The 24,494-nt window shown below is 36.7% G+C and overlaps 1 protein-coding gene across 5 annotated transcripts in view; it reads right to left on the bottom strand.

The window, feature by feature from the left end:
* The window catches only part of NELL1 (neural EGFL like 1), a 240,186-nt gene that overhangs the window by 89,304 nt on the left and 126,388 nt on the right, over positions 1 to 24,494 (bottom strand). For 4 of the 5 annotated variants that reach the window (XM_015863431.3, XM_085549860.1, XM_085549861.1 and 1 more), the window contains exon 14: positions 7,954 to 8,076. The exons of the other annotated variant lie outside the window; for it this stretch is intronic. In XM_015863431.3, coding sequence (XP_015718917.1) covers positions 7,954 to 8,076 — 123 coding nt within the window. The remainder of the gene's footprint in view (positions 1 to 7,953; positions 8,077 to 24,494) is intronic. 5 annotated transcript variants of the gene reach the window in all.

The following is a 24,494-nucleotide window of genomic DNA, read 5'->3' as shown; positions in this document are numbered from 1 at the left end:
ACGCTGCCTGCTTGCTTCCTACAGAAATGTATTGATTATTTTAACATCATTCTGAAGAATCTTGAAGCACCACTAGTATTAAGTTGGCGTACCAGCTCACTTCACTTGCTGAGGGTTCAAGGACAAGCAGTAGGCAGGTTCAGCTGTTCAGCCATCCTTTCTCCAGATACAAAAAAATTCAACCTCCCCTTGGTACCCACGGCAAAAGATGAATGCTTATTGTCTGTGTTTATCCGAACCTCTGTGATACAACACTACAAAGCATATTCAACATGAAACCAAAAACCTAAGTGACTACTGATGTAAGTAGTCTCAGTGGAGTCAATCACTTACTTTTAGTTAGGCACATACCCTGCCCAGTCAGGTCTAAAATTACCACATTAAGAATTTTCTCACTTGCCTCTCTCCTAAGGCTAAGGGAAAACAGCTCTGCGCATGCAGGACTGATTTGATTACCTCAATCTTTTCTTGGAAATAACGTATGTCATGGCAATGTCAGACAACTATTGTTTCCTTCATTCTGTTCAGAGGGAGGAAATAATAGGTGTCAGGAAAGCAGTACAACCATGTGTCGCAGTAATAAAAGTAGCATATTAATGAGCATCCGTAAACCATTATAATTAATGCAAGGGAATGTATATTGCCTACTTAAACTCCACAAGCATCCTTGTAGCTCCACACCCAACTGCCATTTTATTCCATCCCAGGGCTTTCTGCTCATTTGCCAAACCATCAGAGACTGAAATTATGTGCTGAAGGGAATTGGGTGGATACATTTTAATACTATGTGTAATGGCTGAGAAGAACCATCCAGTCTGTTCATCAGGGGCAGGAAAGGCATCCTCTAATCCTATGTGAGGCATATACACATTATACCCAAGAGGCTAAAACGTAACTAACAGTCTACGGAGAAAGATGGCTAAGATGGATGTGCACAAAGGTATGGACTAGTATTGCTTTTACTTTTTTAAATAACAAAGGTAGATCTGTGAAGTTTACATCACCTTAAAATTTCAAGCCCTATTTGATATGCCTGCGTGTCATGTAGCCGTCAAATAAATAGTCCATTTTGAAGTTTAGCTTCAAAAAAACCAACCTGACAATTCCCATTTTTAGGTGCACATCTGAAAATAGAGAGAAAACTGCAAGTACCATCAAGGTGACACACTAGAATGCTTGAGTATTTATTAGCAGAATAATAACATAAGTCACACAGCTCTGCCCCTTCAGGAATAACTTAAAAAAAAATAAGTAAATAAATAAAAATATAAGGAAAAAACACTCTCCTCATTTCTGTGATTTATGAATGGCTCATTTCCACTCTTGGATGACTGAATTTTAAATCATGTTGAAAAGTGAGACCTCTTCAATTCCCACCTCTTCTTGGTTTACTTTAACTTCTAATTCTCTCTGTACATAATGTGTTCTAAGCCATTTTAATTCACATTCTTCTTGTATCTCATGTACCAAATTGACCCAATAACTCATTTTGATGATGCAATCTTCAAAGCACCTTTTGTGTTTTTTTCAGTAGATTCTGGAAAAGATTCTTTTTCACTGCAACATTTCTTTCAGGTAACATTCACAGTATACTGTTAAAGTTTGCCATTAGTCTTGTACTTAGCATATGCTCACTTAACACAGCAACATCTATTATTTTTATAGCTGTACACTTTAGATAAGAACTCTACACAACACACACAGGAGCCTCAACCTGTCAGCATGTTGCAGAGGCTTAAACATCAGCATCACTGTGAAAAAGCTGCAAAATGGAGAATCGTTTGGGGTTGAAATATGCAAATTATATCATTAAAGAGCCTACACAGTTTTGCCATTTCTAGTACTCAAGAAATAAAATGCAGTCTCCAAAACTATTAGATAGTTGAGGGTGGGTGCAATTCCCCCTTGCCCCTGGCTCTTATTCTGACCTTTTGTTACTCCCCTGAAACTCTACAAGATTGTAGAGTAGTAGCTCCACACAACTGTGAAAATCCAACCAAATTTGGCTACTTCATCTCAGTTTGCATACATTTATCACAGCCATCGAATGCCCTTCCAGCATTCACCACATTTCACAGCAGTGCAGCAGCCAGAGTAAGACAGAAGGCAATAGAGGACGAAGACACAGAGGGAAAGTACAGCTGGGAAACATTAAAAGAATGGAGTTGCAGAGAGAAGTGAGCTGCCACGTCGGCCAACATGAATAGAAACCCATATCCCACATCCTCTTCCAATGGAAGAGCACAGAAAGAAAATCCTTCTCCCCAAGTCATGGAAAAATTATAAATGAGAAAGAATTGCAGGCCCTTACTACCAACTTGGATTTAAACCACAACCTCCGTTACACTGATATCTGAGAGCTAATATAAAGTCTGCTAAGGTACATCATCACTCCATTTCAATCATCCGATAAAAACAATGTAGAATGGTATCTGAAGGAGCTCAGAGCATCCTACATTCAGCATAAACATGGGGCAGCAGCTAATAGAAATAGGGTAACACCATGAAAAACAAAAAGAATAAACACTGAATGTGTCCTTTCATGACTTCACCTATTGGCAGTCAGTACTGCGCACACTGAATGAGACACAGGGTTAGCCATTACCTATGTCAAACGTGACAAACAACAAGTTCCTTTTATCTTGGCGTACCGTACTGTGGAAAAGTCAGAGAAACAGGAGGCTGAAAGAAGCTTTGTGGCTGGAGTCCATTCATTTACTATGGCAACTAACAGACTTGCAAGGCTCCTTTCAAAACCTCAGTGATGCTCTTGTGCAACTAAAAAAATACATAAATAAATGAATAACACATTTATGTAAATAGACTTCAACCTGGTAACATCAAAGACTGTCTTAATATTATTTAATGTAAATACTGAATTTGCAAATCACTCCTGGAACAATTTTAAAGGCAAAGGACAAGATGAGGATGTAGAAAAGACCCAACAAGAGTATCCTGCAAAACAATGTTCCTATATAACCCAGTTTAGTGCCCAGGAATTCACAGGGAAAACTGCCATTAACTTCTGCAATTAGCTCCACTTATTTTGCACATACTGTACAGGATGTTGATCCTACAGTGAACCAACATTAACCGAAGAAACTGGAGACAAGAGGCAAATGAGTCTAGAAGAGAACCTCCTTTTCTAAATCTAGAAACCCTCACAAATACTCAAGCATAGGTCTGTTGAAGCCTTTGGATGTACACATGCAAGCAAATAAACCTTATTTCACTTCCACAGAACTACAACATTTATACAGAGCTATAGCTATAGCTGCTCTGGACTGGACCACTTACTCAGCAAACATAAATCAGCGTTATACTCTTTTTACATGGGCTGTAAATTCAGAGCAGTGAGACAATCTGTGACAGCAGAGAGATCAGGATCTGAACTCTGACAGGCCACATTAATCATGGTTTTTAAATGGCCTATGTCCATAACTGATGTGCATTCTAAATCATCTTTAACAGTCCCCCACACAGAACAGGATCTCATCAGCAGGATATATTTTGCCCTTGGAAGGGCTGCAACACTGGACTGTGTAATGGTAAATATGTATAGCTCTTCATATGAAAATAATTTCATCTGAATTTCAAAATTTCACATGACAAAATCTAGATGACGACATCTTAAGGACAAGAGAAAATTATCCTTAATCATCTTAATGTCATCAAGATTGTCATAAATCCTTACCAAAACCAAAGTAACAACGTTAGAACTGAAGTAACTTAAACAGTATGTGGCTAAAGCACCATGTATTTTACAACAAAACAGCAATTAAAGAAATTATAAGCTATATCAACCACTTAAAGCCTTACAACCACAAAAACTGGAGGCTGTGGAGAAAGACTTTTTCATTCCATTCTACTACTTGACCTAATTCCTAACATACTCCAGTACTCCATAAAGGCTTTCAACTCCATATCCAACAGACAAACACACACACACAGAACATGTAAATCTAGTGTGGTAGTTAGATATCTCAGAGTGATCAGAAATGCTTTTACAAAATGATATTAGCATATCAAACAGTCTCACATTGCTGGCATTTAATCTTAGTATTGCTGACGTCAACATAAGAGGGACGCAAGAAAAAAAGCAGAGAATGCAGCCGAGGAATAACCAATAAGACTAGCGTTCTTTTCTTCAGCTCTCATTATTCTTGAGCATTTTTCATAACAAGGGATGAGAATTTGTCTTTAGTTATCTGTTTACTACACTGTCAATACAACGTCTACACACTAGAAGGTATACAGCTTCTTTCAATTGCACTTATTTCAGGTTATTAAGTATAGTTCAGGCTAAGAATTACTCAAAAAAAAATCCTGCTTGGAAACAAAGGAGAAAACTGAAATAAAAGATAGCTCTCAGACTGCCATTTGTTTAAAAAAGATCTTTCCCATTGCCCTAGAAAAGAAAACAGCATTCATTCAAAATCTGGACATTTTTCCATACCAGAGTCCAGGTAAAATGTTCATAAGGTGACCAATAATTCCTTAAGTAACAACAACACTACAAAACACAACTTTCAAGGTAAATAAGATGCAGTACAATTAAGACACTAATCTGGACTTTAAGATTAAACCAGTGAAACCGAGACTATCTCACTTCAAAATTACAGCTGCCTTCTTTAAGACTCCACCATATACTGAGTCCCCATCCCCTGAGAGCCTTCTGAGAAACACTGCAGGAAAAAAACAAAACAAAAAAAAAAAACCAAAACAAAAAAAAAACCTATTTCATACTCTCCAAAATAAATGATTCTTCAACATGGAAACTAATTAGAATAAACACAGTTTTGATTTTTATGCCACAATGTCTGATGTCTTTCTTCCCAGGTATTAGTCATATTGCACACACTTGCATTAATGTTTATGACTGTAACTAAATCCACCTCATTTAATCACTGTAATAAATCTACATCTCAGTAGAAACCTCCAAATGAGGTATTAATAGTGTACCACATAAACCTGTTAGGCAGACTATACAAGTAAAACATAGAAATAAAATGAAAAATATTCATGCTTGGTTAAGTGTTAGACTTTGGGTTGTTCTGCACAAGTGAGATACACACACACAAAAAAAAAGGACTAGCCAACACATCTTGCCTACATTGCAGGAGAAAGTCTCCTGTTTTACCACCTGAATATTCTAAAAAGAGCCACTGCTATGGTTCTATGGCAGAAGTTACCTTACAAATCCTTTCTTATTCTGAGCCCGGTGCAATATCTAATTTGCTAACAGTGATGGTACAGCATCACAGTCCTTTGTCATTTCATCTCAACTCAGCCTCACTCCTTTACTGATCAGAATTTCACTATCTTTCTGAGGTACTAAAGCCCATTTCTTACAGGAAATAGACAAACTATCTACATCCATAGGAAATAAGTCCTGTTTGTCCCTATTCTTATACACAGTCTCACTGCCTATGTTTTGGTACCTCCACATTTATGAACATTTTCTTATGGTCACCTCTACTTCTTTCTCCATTTTTATGTCATTTAAACTATAATTGTATCTATTTTAGTGAAGAAGAGCATTTGGTCTTCGACTGTGCCCCTTTCTACTACTTCTCCTCATGATTGTTTCCATACCTACTTTGACACAATCCAGTCCTTAATTATATAGTCCAGTTTACTACATGCACAGAAAAGCAAAAGAAAAATCTTACACATGAAATTTATTTTTCTACTTGATAAAGATGGCATCCAGGTTATGATTATCCTGACATTAAAGTCAGTCTTTCTCTCTGATCATATAATTATTATTCTACTTATAGTATTCCTGGACAATAGTAATAAGATTTCTTACAGGACTGTAGAGATGTTACTCTAGTAGGAGTTAAAACAAATCTTTTGTGCATGTAAACATCAATAGCATGTAAATATAAAACACTTCCAGCTGACTTAAGGAGAACGTTCGTCAGCTTCAGTTTGCATTATGTTGAACTTATTACCTTGGTTTGTATATACTTCTTTTCCAATTTATATTGCCTGAAGGTGAAAGCTTCAGAATTGCTAAAAGATGAAGATGACCTAAGCTATTTATAGTTGCCCTGACAAGTGCACAACTCTTTTCCTGTGGCGAGCCTCGAACTTGTGCAAGCAAACCAAAGTGTGTGGTAACTGATAATTCTGATTTTATTTCTGATTATTTTTTTTCAGCAAGATTACATGTGTCACCACTAATGAACAAAATGTGAATACCTTTCAAATTAGCCACCCAAACTCTAAAAAACACAAGTGAGTGTAGAACCACAGGCTGAGAAACTCAAACCACTTCCTGACATTGCATGTTGTACTACTTGCTAAAACACTACAGCATTCTAGTATCATCTGCCTTGCAGGAAGACTATTCCATGTTGCAACAGACAATTCTCAGCCGTAGTGAATACAGTAATTATTAGAGTGCAAGACGCTTTCCTACCATCTCCAGTTTTCCCCAGTTCACATTTCCTAGTCAGAACGTAAGAATTCGCTTTGTATCCTCTACTTCCATGTACATTCATCTCAAACAGGTAATCAAGGACATTCACTTGCAATTCAAGACATATTAAATACATATGTCTAACCACAACTCAGCTTTCAACACATTTTGAGGATGAAAACATCTTTGCAATTCCCAAGTGTACTTTCATTACCAGAATATTAAGTTATTTCAACGTTACTAGACTAATAAATATGCAATGAGAGTTTGGCTTTGAGTTTTTGGCACATTTAACCCAACATCAGATGCCCAAAGATCATCAGTGTGAAAAGATGGTTTGTATGAGTTAATCCAAGCATTCCTGCTTCAAAGAAATACCACTGAGGATTTACATTGTATTAGCATCAGAAGAAAGAAAAACAAAAGCACAGTGAAACGCAGCCAGGCTGTTCACAGAGACTTCTCTGAAACTCTTTGCCTATGCTGTAATTTATATTCACTGTAATCTAGTAAATCATACTAGAATGGGTTTCTCTCCCAGGTATCACCTCCTGAACTTCAGTATGGACAGAAGGTTTAACTTGGCCACCATTTTCATAATGTTTCTGCGATGTTTCTTAAAACACTGCAAACCATTTTACAGTTTGGAATGTAGCATTACTCTTGTGCAGATGAACAAAGCTAAATCAAAAAGCAATCAGAGGGCACATGCTAATTCAGTGGCTGACAGGCCAATCTTAGTGAAGAACTTTAGCTTGAAACAAGAATGATATCAGCCCTATTCCTTTAAATAATTCCTTGGAAGTCCATAACAGACTATTTTCTCAATTTCAATAGCTATAATTTCAAAACAATATGTTAGTTTTCAGTTCTTGCAATTCAGTTTAGTAAGGCAGAAATCATGCAACCCCAGAGAAGACAAAAACAGCTTTTTATGCAACAAGATAATTCATAAATACATAAGAGGTAGAACTGAGTAGAAATAAAAAGCCTTCCTAAAAAGCTGATCTACCACTTCATAGAAAGCATAGCCAACTCCAAATATTTCTTGCTTACATAAGAGAGAAAGCTTCAAATTAGGTGCTTGAATATAAAGAACAAAAAAAAACCCAACTGCTCTGATGTGACAGTAGGCAAAGTGCAGCAATACGATGTTAGAATAAGAGATGATTATCCTAATTTTAAAGGCATCTGATTAAAGTTTAAAGACTAAATGTGACAGCACACATTAATAAACAATTAATATCACTTAAAAGCAGAGAGATATCTAGTCCAAATGACAGTATACAATGACAGTAAGTCCTTTTCTCCTAGCTTTCCAGATATAATTCCTTCTTGCTGAGAGAAGTTATGCACAAATCAATTCCCATCATCTCTATGAGCATTCCAGTTGCCAGATGACAAATCTCACAGTGAATTATTGACAGAATCCAGGCATCATCACAAGTTAACAGAATGTGGGGGACTGACAGAAAATATTAATAGAGCACGCCATTTTTACAATGCTTCTAGAATAACAGACTTACCTCGGCAGATGGTCCCATTCCCCACATATCCAGGTTTGCAGGTGCAGCTATGTCCCCTGACAGTGTTGGTACAGATTGCATTCTCATCGCAGTTGTGCTGCCCACTGCCACACTCATCATGTTCTACAAGGGAAGAAAAGAACAAGAGATGGTGAGCTTTTCAGCTTGAAGATGTGGCATCTTAAAACCAAGCGGGATAACAAGGGTGTCACAGCAGCTGATTATTGTTACCTTGATCTGAGAGTCAGAAATGGGTTTGCTTTAATTACAAGATTTTATATGTTGATTGTTTCAACAACATTCATTGTTACATACTCTGAATTAACCCCTCAGAAGAGCCTCTCCATTGACAACAGGAACACAGGCCTTGGCAGGCTGAAGTTCACACTTTCCTTGCCCATGCATTTATACAGGATGACAACCAATTTCAAGATAACTCAAAGCACACGGAAATTTGAGTGGTAGATTCCAAGGAACTCTTCAAACCAATATTTCTGGAATAGCTTTTTAATAGATGTTTGCAGAACAATTGTCTGATGTTTTCTCTTTTTCTAATCCATTTGACAGCTAAATGGTATGGATTGCCATTATTTTCCTCTAATGAGCATCAAAGCAAGACATCATTTGCTCCCTCTTTGCTTTCAGTAAGAAACTCTCATATGCACACACTCAAACATGTCTGGCTTTTGCTGATAACGTCAGGCCTACATTCATACTTGTTAGTTTATGTTGATCTTCAGCTCAGCTTTGTAATTGACTTTAGCTCCTTTCCAATTTTCAGATGCCTTAGATACTCAGAATGTTAGGCTTCCTCAAGGGCTGCTTTTTCTCTCCCTCATCCCTCCTTCTTCCTACTCTGGTCTAGTGGTGCTCAGATGGCTGCATCAGATGCAAAGATCATCAAGCTACCCTGCAAGGAAGTTCTTCATGGGCAAGTGAAACTGAATGATACTTCCTTTCTTTTAAAAAGAAAACCCTTCTCCAGGCTTTCTCCCTCATTCTATTTACCTCTCCTGCAGATGTAGAGATCCTGGCAATGTTATTTAGAACTGACTAAACTGAGGTCAGATTTCTAAGCAGACAAAAGCTTAAAGAATTAGCAACTAAGTTTGGAACGTGGACCCTGGGAATCTGCCCTTATCATAAGAAATACCAAGAGAATCTCCTCTATATGGGGAATCCCAAGATTTCTTAGCAGCAGTTTGGCCGCAATCATGGGAACTTTAAATGAAATTTTCCCTGGTGTAGAGATGTCTATAGAACATGATGCTACAGTGCTAATAAGAATGAGAAAGCTTTGATTTTCTGTCAACTTGGAAAATTCTTTTATTCCAAAAGGGACAAGACCTTAAGAGTCGGTCAGTAGGAAGTTATTTTTGGTTTCATTCTCCCTCACTCTCTTGGAATCCACAGTGGGAAGTGTGGGTTGAAGGTCAGCTCATGTTTTGTTTAAACTCAAAAGATATTACAAGTAATTTGCAAAGAAAGCCACTATCACATATCACTTTCCAAAGTCTCCCATTCAAGGGCTGGTCAGGGAGAATGTATTTTTGCTTTAATGTTATGGTTTAAACTACTTAAATAGATAACAAAGGCTGATAGAGCTGGTAGGCTCACTGAGAAGGATGCTACTGTAGCAACTGCTGGTTTACCTTCTGCTCAATATTACTTTCCTTCAAACAGAAAGAAGGTATGAAAGAAGATACTGTGTCCCAAGCTTCAGATCATATCCTTGCTTCCCAGCCACCTGGCTACAACCACAGCTACACGAGCCAGACATTTAAGTCTGGGATCCTTCCTTTGGATAAAGACTTGGCTGAATTTCCCACAGCTTTCATGGACTTTTCCAGCATCTTCAAAAGTTCCTACTTTAAGCACACCAGTTTAGAAGCAATGACTAAAAAGCTCATTCCTTCCCCAGGCTTTCTCTGAGCATGGCCATTTGTCTCAAAAAGCACCTGAAAGAGCACTGGTAAGAAATTAATCATCTTTTTCACAATAATCTGTCTGCCACCTTTGTTCCACAACCACAGAATCAGGACAGGTATTAAGTGTGAGTACTCCCCATGCATACGTTAAGCAATGCTTGTCTTGAAGAGTATCTTTAAAACTATCTACAGAAAACATATAATTGGGAAAAAAGAGGGGGGGGGGGGGGAGGAAGTGGGAAGAAAAAAAAAAAAAGAACCAAAAAAAAACCACCATTAGGAAGTTAACCCTGGTTATCTACTTGCCTCAGGCAACCTGAAATTGCTTCTGCTTCAGTTCAAGTCCACTATGAATCTGGGGACACTGACGCTTATATACAGTTAGTGCTGCATGATAGCGCATACACAGTGGTTAAAGATAAGTACTGTAGTTATCTTTGCTTTGTTCACAGTCAACCTAATAAAATAAGCTTATCTAGATGAATGCAATACCCAAGAGCAGTCTGACAGAATTTGTTTCAATATTACATGACCTTACAAAGGTAACAATCACATAAAAAACAAAGTTAATTCCCCAGAAAGTAGTTTCCAGCAGACAGTTGCATATCTTGTTTTAGGAAATAGCAATGCATCCTATAAAGTGCAACAAACACCTTCAGGTCTGGTCTACATGCACACTGACACTAGGGCATGCACAATACCTCCTTTCTCCTCAATCCCCAAAGAAGAAACTAGGAAGAGTAAGTGGCAATGGGAAAACAGACTGTTTCCTGCTAAAGCCTCAGTAACACAGATAGATGGGAGACAGCTAAAATAAGCACAATCACCCAACCGCCACAGAGAGAGTTGGGACCACACTGCATCCCCCTGCACTCAGGCATGAGGACAAGACAGACAGACCCTGCTGAAGCAAGCAGCACACCACTCCAACATTTGCAACCAGTGTTTATTGTGCCACCATGCAAAAGGCAAGGGGTAACTAATTCCAGAGCAAGACTGAAAATACAACCAAACTCTGCATCAGTCCACAAAGTATTTGCTATCAAAGATCACAGCTCTTCTAATAGCTGCATTAGCTACACCTTCAGCCACAGCAGACTGATGAGTCATGATGCATGTCAGCTGAGAAGCCACTTCCTTAACAGACCTTCAGCTTTCTTCAAAACACAAGTATGTATTGAGGCTAATAAAGGTAAAGCACCTACAGGTTGCAAGAGCCTGTGTTTTACATACATCAAATATGCACACATTCCAGCCTATTGCCAGGCAGTCTCTTCATGAAGCACAAATAGGTCTATTCAAACACCGAAGAAGTCAACAACCTTCAGGCACCTGTTTTCCTGCAAAATAATCTGTACACACATTTCTCTACCCTGATCTTACTAAAGAAACACATCCCTGTTCTCTTTAGCATTACTTCAAAAACAGCTCTCTGTTCCGGGCTGCAGTGAAGTAGAAGAATGCAATAGGGAACATGCTGGGGAGGCAAAGTACTACACAAAGATTTGGGCCGCCTGAGGTACTGTATTCTGCAGAAAGCCATCCAAACCACACTGCAAAATTGTATGTAGAGTAAAAACCATCACACCAAAATAATTCAGAGCACGTACAGAGCAAAAATAAGAGTCAGTAAATACAAATGCATGTTAATTTCTAAATAAACAGCTACAAGTAAATACAGCCTTTCTCGATTTGTGTGCACATGAAATGCAGTGTTTGTGAAAGGCTTCAGGAAGCTACGACAACCAACATCAGAACTGTCAGTAGCAAAATATGGATTATTGCCATACTCTTGAAGTTTGAAATATATTATATAAATATCATCCCCTTTTTTTTACTGAAAAGATATTTGCAATTAATTATTTTTTATATAATTACACAAGATAGCATCTCGTGGGTATGTTTTATAAAGAGTACTTTACAATTCTTAGGATACTTCTGTTTTCCTTTGTTGAAAGAGACACTACCAGTAGGCTTACTCTCTTTTCTCTCTGTATATTCTTGAGGAAAAAAAATCAAGTAGTTGAGTTGTTAAACGATTTGTCCAAAATCTTTACAGAAAATTAGAACCACTGTTTGAAAATATATAGACACAGCAAAGCTAAGCACCTTTTAGTCAAGAGTCACAGGTAATTGTAACATCAGGATTGCTTCCCCTTACAGAGTTCAAAAGCCTATTCTAAAAAGGATAGTTGATTTAGGATTTATTTTTTCCACAAGTGTGTTGACCTTTCTATCTTGTTTTTATTATTATTAGATAAGAATGTTCTTCTAAAAAGGACAGGCACTGGAATGCAATTACTGGAGACACATCCCATAGAATGGTCCTTCACCATAGCTGCTTTCAATTCTCATTATAAGAATAGGCCCCAATTTAAACTGGCTCGGAAGATGGGAACAATTTTATTATTGTAAGGATTTCCTTCCATTAGTTACCCAAAGCCTTCACACTTAATAGAAAACATTCATCACTGGGAAACTTTGTGAAAAGATTCTGACTATTTCTATTTATTCTTACTTTTACAACATTGAAAAGAAATCAATGTTGATCTCTAAACTGAGGGAGGACAACTGCTTCTGGGGTATGTAAACGCAAATGCAGTAACCATTGCTATACACCAACAGACGTATAATAGCGATACCACTCGCTTAAAGAATAGCAAGGTCATCAGATTCTACCACTGTTTATTAATAAAGAAACCACTTGCATAAAATACATGCTCTCATGTAAAATTAATTAGCTGTTTGGCTACACTAATGCAACGGCCTTTTAAAACTGTGAAAGGAGAATGCCACCTCTCAATACTTTTAAAAGAACAAACAAAGCTCTGCTGCACGTCATGAAGATTCAAATATGTATTTAATTATTAAGGCCTTAAAAATGAGAAATAAAGAATAGAAATCAGGAAACATTGTGGACTTAGCAACAATGGGATTTCAGCTCACAAGAAATTCTGATGAAACAAAAAGGATAGCTTTGAAATAGGCTGAATAAAAAAGAAACTTTACTCTGTACACACGGCTAAAGGGTTCAAACTAGATGATCATCCCCTCCAACCCAAGCCATTCTATGACAACAGAGAAGTCCCATTTCCTTAACATAAGGATATGCTGCAGTTTGATCCTTACGAGCTGTTAAACATACAAAGTACTAGCAGAAATATCTGCTTTGCAGTTCTTTTGATAGGAAACTAAAATGCTATTGTGATTTAAGACACAATGAACAGCTTTTGGTGTTTAATGCCAAATTATTTAGACTGCATTCTAAAGGAGTAGACATGCTACTCTTGGGTAATTAGGAAGAAATAGTGAGATTTAATTTGAATATAAAATTTTGAGCATTCACATATTTGCTGTCTGAATAAGACCTCTTGAATGTCTACTTTAAAATAAAAAATAGAAATTCTTCCCTTTTTTTCCTGGCACGGAATTAGATTTTGGTCACATTTTGCTATCCAAAATCAAGCTTACTAAATACAATACTAATGTAAACTATGCTTATGCTTTTTCTTGTTTTATTTTGATATAGTCTGTTAAAACAGCCTGCCTAGAACCATCTAGAAACTGGTATAACAATTTAATGAGATCTGTGTTCCCAAACGGGTATTCAGAGAGAATCACTGAGATCTGTCTGACGGTTTCTTGTTCCTCAACAACTTCAGTTATTATTTGGTATAGTTAAGATATTTACTCCACAATGAAAACTTGTAGTAACATACTCAAAGATCATAAAGAAAACTACTGTAATCTTATTCGTACACATAATGTGATAGGAATAGTTGTAGTGGAAAACAGACGCTGCCATATTCTAAAGAATCGCTGGAACCATACACCATTGGTCCTTCTGCATTTAAATTGTATTTCCTACTCACTGAAAGTACACGTAGGTTGAGTAGATGTGTCAAATTAGTCAAGAACATGAAAATAATATATAAAAACTCTGCTACTAGCTCATTTGCGTGAAGAGTCACAGTATCATGTGTTTTTTGACATTGAATTCCCATGTCATATATATCAATAATGGAAATATTATCCATTTTGATGCATACAGAAGTACCAGAATGCATCCATAAACACACAGGTTGAAAACAGCAAACCCAATTGTCACACTTTCCATTTAAACTGGCCACTTTGCTGCAGTTATGTGCAGTTACTGAAGTCAGATTAGTCCTGTTTCGATGCAGGGTTCTGTTGTTTTTTAATGCTGAAAAGTGAACTTAAAAAACCATCTGTAAACACTTCAAACTAGGGCAGCCTGTATTACTATATAAAGAGGACTTATCACAGCCTTCTCTTTCCCAGGCTAAACCAGTTCTGTCCCTTCAGCCTGTCTTCATAAGGAGAGGCGATCCAACCCTTGCATCACATTCATGGTCCTTCTCCACACCCCTCTCCAAGAGTTCGATTCAGATTGGATTTAGAGACAAAACTAATTACAATAGTTTGGGAAGGAGTGCATATTTCAAATTAAGAGATGCAAATATTAAAAAAAAAAAATAAATCCATTACAGAAGAAATTTCACTTTATTACCAAGGGAAAAACAAAACGTAAAACCTGTTATCTTTAGGCTTTCAAGAGCTGACAATCTCATTCCACCTAAAGAAGAAGCTCTTTTGCAAGCTCATTCGCTGAGTAAATTGCTCAGTCTCCAGATTCACAGCACTGTGGCTCAACCCTATGTAGATCAAAACATCTTTTAGAACCAAAATGTAGTAGTAAGGATTGTCCGGTTTCTATCATAAGAATTCAGAGTAATTCCTGCATTTAATGGTAACAGATTACTTAGGAGCTCCCTTTACTTTCCTACAGCTTAGAATGAATCTCTCATTAAGCAAACTTTTGCACTGGGGGTGAAAGGAACACAGGAAATATGAAATACAGCGCTGTATTTTTAGAAAATACTAAGTAGTGTCTATGGTGTAACTGACACCACAATGGCAATAGAAATGGTTCACAAAATTACCAAAAATGCAGTACTCTGCACATGGGAAACAGAACTATGCCCTAATCTGTGAGATCCCAAACATCTTAAAGTTCTTCCTTGTTATTGAATTTATGATCAATTTATCCTATGTACGTATAAGAGGTATGCAGTAACCTGGTCTGTATGACAGCCTCTCTCCACAAGACACCTGTAATCTTCAGCCTGATCCCAAATTGTGAATGTGATTTATATTTGACTTCAGAGAAACTGGACACTATACACCCACAAAGACAAATCCCAGACCCAGTTCCACAATTTATGCATGTCGATATGTATATTTGTATACCATTAAGTCTTCCAAATTCCTTTGAGTAGTTATTGCTTCTCTTGACATAGCTATGAAGCAGATAACTTCATACAAAGAACACATTAGCTCTCATATAGAGAGTAAATAAAGCTTTGGAACTCATTGTGATGTACTGTGCAAAAAGAAAGAGATTATACAGTTCCAGCAAGGCAGGAGAGGTGAGTGACGAATAGTGACAGATGAATAGCAAGAACAATTCTATGAAGTTCTCAGATTCCCTAAATCATAGGACATTCACTTAGGAAAATAAAGAAATCACAAAGAATGACAGAATCTGAGGCAGCACAGCAGTTGCCAATGCCTAAATTACAGTTTGCAGGAGAGATGCCTGTTACCATTACATCTTAAGATACAGTTTTATTCTGCCTGTTTTGCTCAGAGCTAAATAGAGTCCAAACACCTGCATTGTGTCAAAAAAAAAAAAAAAAAAAAAAAAAAAAAGCCCCCTAAAGCAATATGGTACTGATTTATTTATAATTGCAATATGACATAAACTAAAAGGACAGGCTGCTTTTTATCCATGAAAATTGTGGAAGCTGCATATTTTATGAAGCTGATATCAGAATCCCATCTTCCTGGTATTTTCAGTTCAACAACAGCTGCAAGCTTCATTGTGCAGAACTCTCAAAATCAGTAATAACTAAAGGTATGAAATTTACCTTTTGGTGCAGCTTTTCATCACGGCTTGATGAACTTTGTATTAGTGACATAAGTTCAAAGGAATTTTTTATGCCAGCACTCCATGACAATTTAACTTCCACACATGAAAAAACATTACAAAAGCCGTACAAAGCCTAGTTCAAGCTTATGCTAAAACTTAGTGGAGCTATTGCAATGTATTAAGGTGGAGTTGTTTCGTAATGTAAGCATGTGTGTGATAAAAGATCCAATCTGCTCACACAAGAACACATAAAATCACAGTTAAGGGCACGCATTATTTCTTTGCTCCCATTAGAGATGCAAGGAAAAGCCTGCAGAGTGTTGGCACGTACCTTTCCACTGATACGGAAGACACAAAGACTTAGAACTCAGTTTGTCATTTAAGAAGTCAGAGCCAAGCTGTTAGGTTTCCCCCTCAGACTTACCACCCTTCTGTTTTATGCATGAGTTTCTAATTATACAAGTGCTGTAAAAATGATGGAGTCCATTATATTTGATGCTTGTGACGGAGTACTTATAGAGCTGCAAGTAAACAGAATATTCACCTACTTGCAACTCCCCTAAGTAAGTCAGTGAGTGCAGAGATTATTAAAAATACATTTTTAAAACTGGCTTCTAACACAGCATTTAGGCACCTAAACTACCAAATGGTTTTCTTTGAACCTAACTTCCCCCAGTGCGTTTAACTAAGACAAATGGGCTCTCAGCACTTTAAAAAGAAAAAGAAGTCTCTATTTCCCTCTTGGGTCTTCAGTTTACTCCAACAGCATTCAAAAGATACCACACAATTTGTAAATGGAAGGAAGAGATCAAATCATTTTACCCCTTGAAGCGTGCAACTTTAGCATTACATTTACTCTCATTATGCAGAATCAATTTTGATTTGTAGATAGGAATGGCAACTAGTGAATCACCATTTCCAGAAGCACCTACATTTTTCCCTGGAGATATTCTACTGTAATATCAGTCACACTAGACCAACCCTGTCCTATGAGACCTGACTATATCTCAAGCTGAGCTTCTTTGGCTGCAGCTGTTCATTCTTACAACAGCAAAACATGGCACAGTGTAAAGATGCCTCTGCTGAGACTAAAGATAGATCAAACAGAATTCCTGTGCCAGGCATTGCTCAGCCTCTTGTAACTAACTGCAGGATAAGGATTGTGCAACTTTATTTTGCACTTTTCTCACTAAAAAAATAACACAAATTACTTAGCTATGCAAACACAGCACTTATAAGGCTGAAAAAGAAGATGCATGGTTGATGGAGGTTTATTCAAACAGAATATTCTTCTCTAAAAGACCTCTAATACAAATGCTTGAAAAGTCACTGGCAAACAAAGGAAATTGGCTACAAACATATTCTACTGCTATCAAAGTCAAACAGGAATTCAAGCAAAGAATGATGCAAAAGAGCGTAAGATGTCAGAAAGGTGACTCTTCTCCAACAAAACTTCACAAAGAATTTGAGGGAGAATAGAGACAGTAACCTCAGCTACCTACAATCATTGAACAACATGGAAAGCACTGCAAAAATACAGTGGAGATACCAAACAAGTGCTTCTAGGGGATGAAGTGGCATATATTTTCTGGATCCCACTCTAGTGTTAACCAGGCTGGCTCACCCAGGTAAAATAAAAAATAATAAAACTTACTAAAAGCACGTCCTTTTTTGGCTTTTTTGCTTTTAGTTTTAGCAGTATCTGTATTTTCCATGTTTTTATACTACATACCATAAAATAATATCATAGAATCATAGAATGACCAAGGTTGGAAAAGACCTAAAAGATCATCCAGTCCAACTGTTCACCTATTACCAATAGCTCCCACTAAACCATGGCCCTCAACACAACATCCAGTCATTCTTTGAATACCCCCAGGGTCAGTGATTCCACCACCTCCCTGGGCAGTCCATTCCAGTGCCTGACCACATCATGAAGAAAGTCAAGGGAGAACAAACACTACTTTAATCTGAGTCAAAACCTACATCAGAAAGAAATGTCCCCTCCAATATCAAGATGAAATATCAGCAAGGAAAAAAAACGTCTTTGCTGTCTATTTCTCAGATAAATTCTTCCCTATAACGAGGAAGGGGAAATGATACCCCAGTTCCTCCACCTGCTGCTCCCACTGGTGTCTTACAGGGCGGGCACAAGAAAAGTCAGTGATATAATTACAGTTGGAACGTAGTTTAGCCAAAAAGCTATTATTTCAGTGCTTTAGTATTTCCATCTAAAGGGGCTCAAAGCCAATCATTAATGATCCGTGTTCTGCGCATTGCTTCTGAAACACAGCTGATAGATGCCTGTGAACAAAGAATACTGTTGCAGAAAAGAGGTATATGCCTTTCCAAAGGATGTACAAGTGCTGCAATCAGCACTAAATTAGCATTACAGAAATTAAGCAACTCTTCCCATAGAGGACAATGGAACTTTTCATCTTAACCACTCCTTAGAAAACCTGAACACACAGACAGGGCCTGCGGCATAACAGTGATGAATTCCCTAGAGGAAGCCTCCAGCCACGAGCTCCCATACATACAAATTGGATGTCATTTAGAGCCCAACATCTAATCTCCATTTTACAGCAACAGAAGCAGTACTCCTATGCATAACGCTGACAAGCACACCATTGCATCAGGAAAAGATCCCTGAATTAAGATGTTAAAAATGAATAATAATTTGAATCGATAAATATTAATAATTTAAAAAGAAAGAAAAAGGATTTATTTTGATACTGATTTGCCCCCTTATGCCAGTTGACAGAACTGTGAAGATTACAGATGAAACAAATGCCATGCAGTGTTCCCCTGAATCGTCACTAGTCCAAGCAGCTACAGGAAACCAGCACATTTGGATTGGGTAAACCAATGGCTTATTCTGCATCCCAAGTCAATTTTTTTCCTTCTAACCCATCCTGCTAAAATACACTCCTACTTTCCATTCTCTTTCTGAACAATTCACAAGGAAGACTGATATTTTGTGTTTATTCCCTTTGAAATACTTGACATTATTATAGCCCACAACTTTGTTTTGTAAGGTTCTCAAAACCCCTTTCAAATAGAAACACTTACTATTCTGCGCTGCTTGCTGAGTGCCATTTATTGCTTGAAAAGTCACAATGTAAGTTGTATAATAATAATATAGCCATCGAAAGAAGACCATTAACTACAAAAGGATTACCGCATCATTTTAGGATGGGCTTTTCTCATATTCCATCTAGGCTGAAAGGGAACACCGCATCTCTGATCAGTGCTGGTTTGATAACCATTGGGTCAGGCATTGGAATATAAAAAGATTTAAAGAAGACAAGCAACAGTACAGGGAAAAAAAAAACAAACTAAACTAAACCTGAAAATAGAGTCTCTCTGAGCAACACATACAATGGGAGAAGCTTTGTAACTCAAATTTCAGCCAGCTGCACACAGAATGATGAAAAAGCAAAGAAATAAGATATTAATTATTTCCATTTGACAATAATAAAAGACGCAGAATAACAAAGCAAATGAATCAATAAAATAGAACACAAATAGCTTTATATTCTAAAAAGGAGCTAATGTACAACCCCATACTAAAAAAAAAAACTGAGATAACACTGAGCACCAGAAAGGAAAAACTCAAACAAAAATTAACTGAGATGAAACACATCAGAATATTTAACAGTATTTTCTGTTAAACAAAAAACACATTTGTGTTAATACACAAATTTCAAGAAACTATAGGAAAAATTGTGGGCATCAGTGTTATACAATGGCTGAAATTCATGCTACTAACACTAAACTTTCCTGCTCCACAATGAAGTTATATGCAGGGCAAGAGATATCATTACTCCTATTATATATTATATATATATATATATATATATATATATATATATATATATATATATATATATATATATATATATTTATATTTATATACACACACACACGCACACTCTTATTTTATATATATATATAAATATATATAATATATATATTATATATATATACACACACACACACATATATATATGGAGTAAAAAAAAATCCTGGATTTTGTGTATAATTTGCACTTTATTGTAAAACTATGATAACATACACAAAAATATTACAATTTTTTGAAGGGTCTTGAAGGATTCACATGGAAGTATCATAGTTCTATAACTGATGCTGTTGCAGATGTTTTTAAATACTCTCCAGCAGTTATTTTCCTCTGACTTTTTTGCTTCTACCTGATCAACTTAAGTCATACTAAGTTCATTTCATCTAATTATATGCAATATTTCATAATAACCTGCCAGTATTTCCAGAAACAGTTTTAATTTAATCGTGTTAAATGATCATATTTTTTATATCAGAGCTTACAGCATGAAGACGTTGATAGTAAGGTATTGTGACAGATGGAAATTATAGCAGCAAATGGCATTTGAAGGGATTTAATCAGAAAGCATCAACTGTCCTCCTCCTTGTGAACTATAAAAATGATGAAAATGATTATTTTTCTGAGATCCTTATAATATTCATGTACCTACTTAACTTTCTTCCTTGGAAGGTCACGCTTGTTTTCTTTAAATAAATGAAAAGATGAAAAAGACTGCGAGTTTTCAGTACTTGAATGAATAGCAGCTACAACAAAGGTGCATCAACTCAATAAGAGAAGGCAGAAAAAATGATCTTGTTCCCAGCACTAAAACATATATCTTTAAAAAGCTCTCTTGCTTAGTGAAATAAAGTAAAAGTTAAAAAATCAGAGCTGACAGACATAAACAGTCATTTTACAGAACGCGTCTAAGACTTCAGATGCTACTGAGCCCAGTAACACTCAGAACAGAAGCTCTTTTACACATATGAATAACATGAGTAGCTAGGATTTAATTATGAAACTAATGATTGTTATGGTTCGAGGTAGAAAATGATCATTAGTAGGATGGAAGGATTCCTTCTACATTTGTAAGGAGGCCAAACATTTTCTCTGAGGCAACCACGTTTGCTGTCAAAGAATTAATACTAGATGAACAGCAGTTCAAGGTGCCAGTTTTTAATAAAAAGAAAATATGTTTCATATTTAGAAAAAAAAAATAAACAATCATGGATATTATACTACTAACTCAATAATTTTGGGGGTAAGACTGAATCCAGGATTGGCTTACACACCCACTAGCCTTCATACGACTTTATTATGTTCATTACTGGCTTCTCATTTTAGGCTGACAGAAGACCAAGTTCACACTCAGGATGGCTGATCTTCTTATCTTTATCTGCGTTTAGCTGAATCACCTCATGCAGTAGTATAGGACTATTCAAATTAACTCAGTAGGAAAACCTCAAAGCGTATTTCATACTCTATTTCCTATTGGTTCTTTGACAAAACTGAAAGCACAGTGGTGTGGTTACCTATGAATCACCGATGAAAGTACAGACATCATTGAGGACAGAAGAACAGCACGGACTTTAAAGACTAGACTTGCACGCTCTTCATCAGGAGGCAATAAGAGTAGGTTTCTCATGCCTTCGCACTAGAAAGGCTAATTCAGCTGCAGTACATAAAGATTTAACACACTCCATGAACAAAAATGATGACCTTTCATTTTAGGCAAACCAAATAATTGGACAGAATTTATTTCATTTCTCATAATAATGGAGAAGACCTTTTGTCTCCACAAAGAACATCTTAAAAAGTACAAGGTGCAGTATGCTCTATCATTTCAAGCTACTCTGTGCCATAACAAGTGAACAACCAACCAGAGTTGACAAAGAGGCATAGCTCGGGGTTATTCTTCCTGTAGTACGTATCATGTCTCATCCTAACAACACGTGCTTCTAAAAGTTAACATCACATTGAATTCCAATGTTTATTAAAAAAATCTAATAAGTAGTTTGTAATAACAGCAATGACAAATAAAAGTAGAGTAAAAAAGAAAATACCACCTTTGCAAAAACACATCTTCTAAGCTATGAAATGTTCAAATAAGTGACTTAAGCTGTACGTTCCCAAGCAAAGACTGATTTAAATAACTCAATAAATAAATAAAAGATTCAGAGTTGACCTGAGAAGTTAGAAGACCTTTCCTCTGCACAGAACTCTGGGGCTCGCAGAGCTATCAGATGAGAAACACAAGCAGTGGTCATTACTCAAAACTTGCTTTCTGTTCCCACACAATACACAGAAAGGAGAGATGGAAGAGTTCAAAGCAAGGTGAAGTCTACATATAGCCTGAGATTTGCTGACAACTCACTAACCAGACTAATGTTCAAAAAGGGAAGGAACTAAAAAATCTCTAGCAGATGCTTAACACTGCAAGCTCACATTCAGCCTAAAAAGTATTGGTTTTGACTGGAGAGCCAATACAGGGCTACAGCAGCATCCAGCTCATCGCCTTACAAAAATCTTACCTATGAATTAATTAGTTCTTAAGTCTAATTAGTCTTAAGTTTCTATGAAGAACTACTACATATTGCTTTATTTAGTACACAAACCTTAACAGTTCATGAGTTGCACCATGCTAATAAAACAAGTATAACAGCTTTTCATTTTAGTAATGATTTATTCTCATACCATCTGTTGCTCAAAAACTTATATAATTAGGATCATCTACAGAACAGGATCAACATTGATCTGTTAATGTTCTTCAAGAGCCGTCTGAATTCACCAAGCATGATAAGCACTTAACCTTCATGTAACACTAGTTTCTCAAGTTCACTGTACTTTGCTGATCGGTTTTAATCTCAGCATCTCAAATTAACTGTGTTAAGCACACTACGCTTTTCATTAGAACAGACATTTGGTTAAAGGCAATTAACCCATTGAAATAATGTGAGAAAAACAAACATCTCTAAGGGCTTCTGAAAAAAAAAAAATAACAGGTGAGAGCTTCATATTTCAAAAGTAGTAAGAACTCATTTTTTCAGGGAATTAATTGGCCTCTTTTCTCCAGCACAGAAATAAAATCCACATAGAGTAATAACTGCCCTTGGTTCCCAATCCAATTTATGGATCCTGTCAGGCAATCTAATGACACGGATGATTTTTAATAAATCAACAATCTCAAAGCAACAAATCAAAAGCAGCTGCAATTTTAAGTGAGACTTTTTCTCAGAGTCCAGTTTGACGCTAGACCTAAATAAGCACATACAGTACGATTTCTAACCCCAGCCTCTGGATCTTGCAGCTTTCCAGGTTAACCTCACTTTCAGCAGCCTCACTGTTGATTGTTACCTGACTATTTAGCCATACAGCATTTCCATCTAAAACCAAGTATACAAGGAAAAACAAAACAAACCCTTGCTGATTTTTACAGTGATATTTTAGCTAGTCAAAAATGCTTATCTGACTATTTATTGATAAAACATGCAAAAAGTCAGCTCCCTGGAAAAGGGCCTACGTGGTTTACATATCAAAATATTAAAGGACTTTTAAATTCACCAAACTCACTACTGCTTGTTTCCAAAGTTTCTTTTAAAACATTTATGTTTCAAATCCTATTGCCTGGAATTAAGTCTTTCAAGATGACTTTTTAAAACAATTTCTTCAGTACCTATGTAATAAGGAAACCTCTTACTGTCTTTTATGGGTAGCAGTAACATTCAGCCTCAAATAGTCCATCACTCAAAATTGGAGACAGAATTTATCAATGCCAGATGAGACAGGGCTGTTCTGTTGCCTCTAAAAACATTCCTTTCAGTTTCTTCTGAAAGCATCTACCTTGAAGAAGCACGTACGCTTATACATCTCACACTGCCCCGGTGCCCTAAACAACGACTCTCTACTACATTCAATTTCTGTCACACATCAGCCAAGAATTTTACTTTTTCTTTTCTTTTTTTCAATTTTCACCTTTAACTTTTTCATTTTAACAGTCTCAGTCTGTAATTCAGTTCTAACAGCAGCAAAACAGAAAAGAATACAAAGGAGCCCACATCATCTGTACAGATATTAACTGATCAGGGAGGGTGGAGAAGTGTCGCTTGGAGTGGGGATTTACTATCTTCACTGATGAGTAAAATAAGCCAGCACCTCCCTGCTCAGGTAATAGAACACCTACAAGATATTTCCTTTGCAGATCTCTGTATCTGCAAGCTCTTTGCCAAACCTGAAAAGAGTCTTGAAGATGCATTGAGGGCAAAAAGACTTAGAGAGAAAAGAAGGACATACAAGGTACTGAAAGAATGGATGGAGTCTAACTTCTTGCTTTTCCCTGTTCTATTGGGAAATGCATCTGGTCACTACAAAGCCATGCTTTGCAGAACTATTTGGTTTTGAGAACTATTTGCTTTTTCTATTCAATCACTTAAAACTGATGATTTTGCATAATGCAGTGTAGGATTTACATAACTCTTAAAAGCATATAAAAAACGAACAAAATAGAAGAACGTTTATCTCTGGATGGAGTAGACAATACCAGCACATGCAATAAAGACAATGACATTTTACATTGTGCTGGAATGTGATTACATTTGGAATGTCTCTGCTTTATTGCAAAGTGACATTTACGGCCTAAGTAAAATATGGGATGCAGATTAGGATACCAAGGAATCTATCTGAAAAAAAAAAGCTCTGAAAAATCAGAGGATTCCTCTGCTCCTAAGCCAAAAACTAGCAAAAAGGACAAATGTCCATTGGAAGTTAGCATTATGAAAGTTTATTTACATTATGTTTTGTGAAGGAGGACCTTCCATTATGA

This window comes from Coturnix japonica, chromosome 5 (genome assembly GCF_054131305.1).
Source record: "Coturnix japonica strain WE chromosome 5, WE-NBRP24, whole genome shotgun sequence".
NCBI classification, from domain to species: domain Eukaryota; kingdom Metazoa; phylum Chordata; class Aves; order Galliformes; family Phasianidae; genus Coturnix; species Coturnix japonica.
The sequence above is the reverse complement of the archived record's forward strand: the minus strand, read 5'-3'. Positions and strand labels throughout refer to the sequence as shown.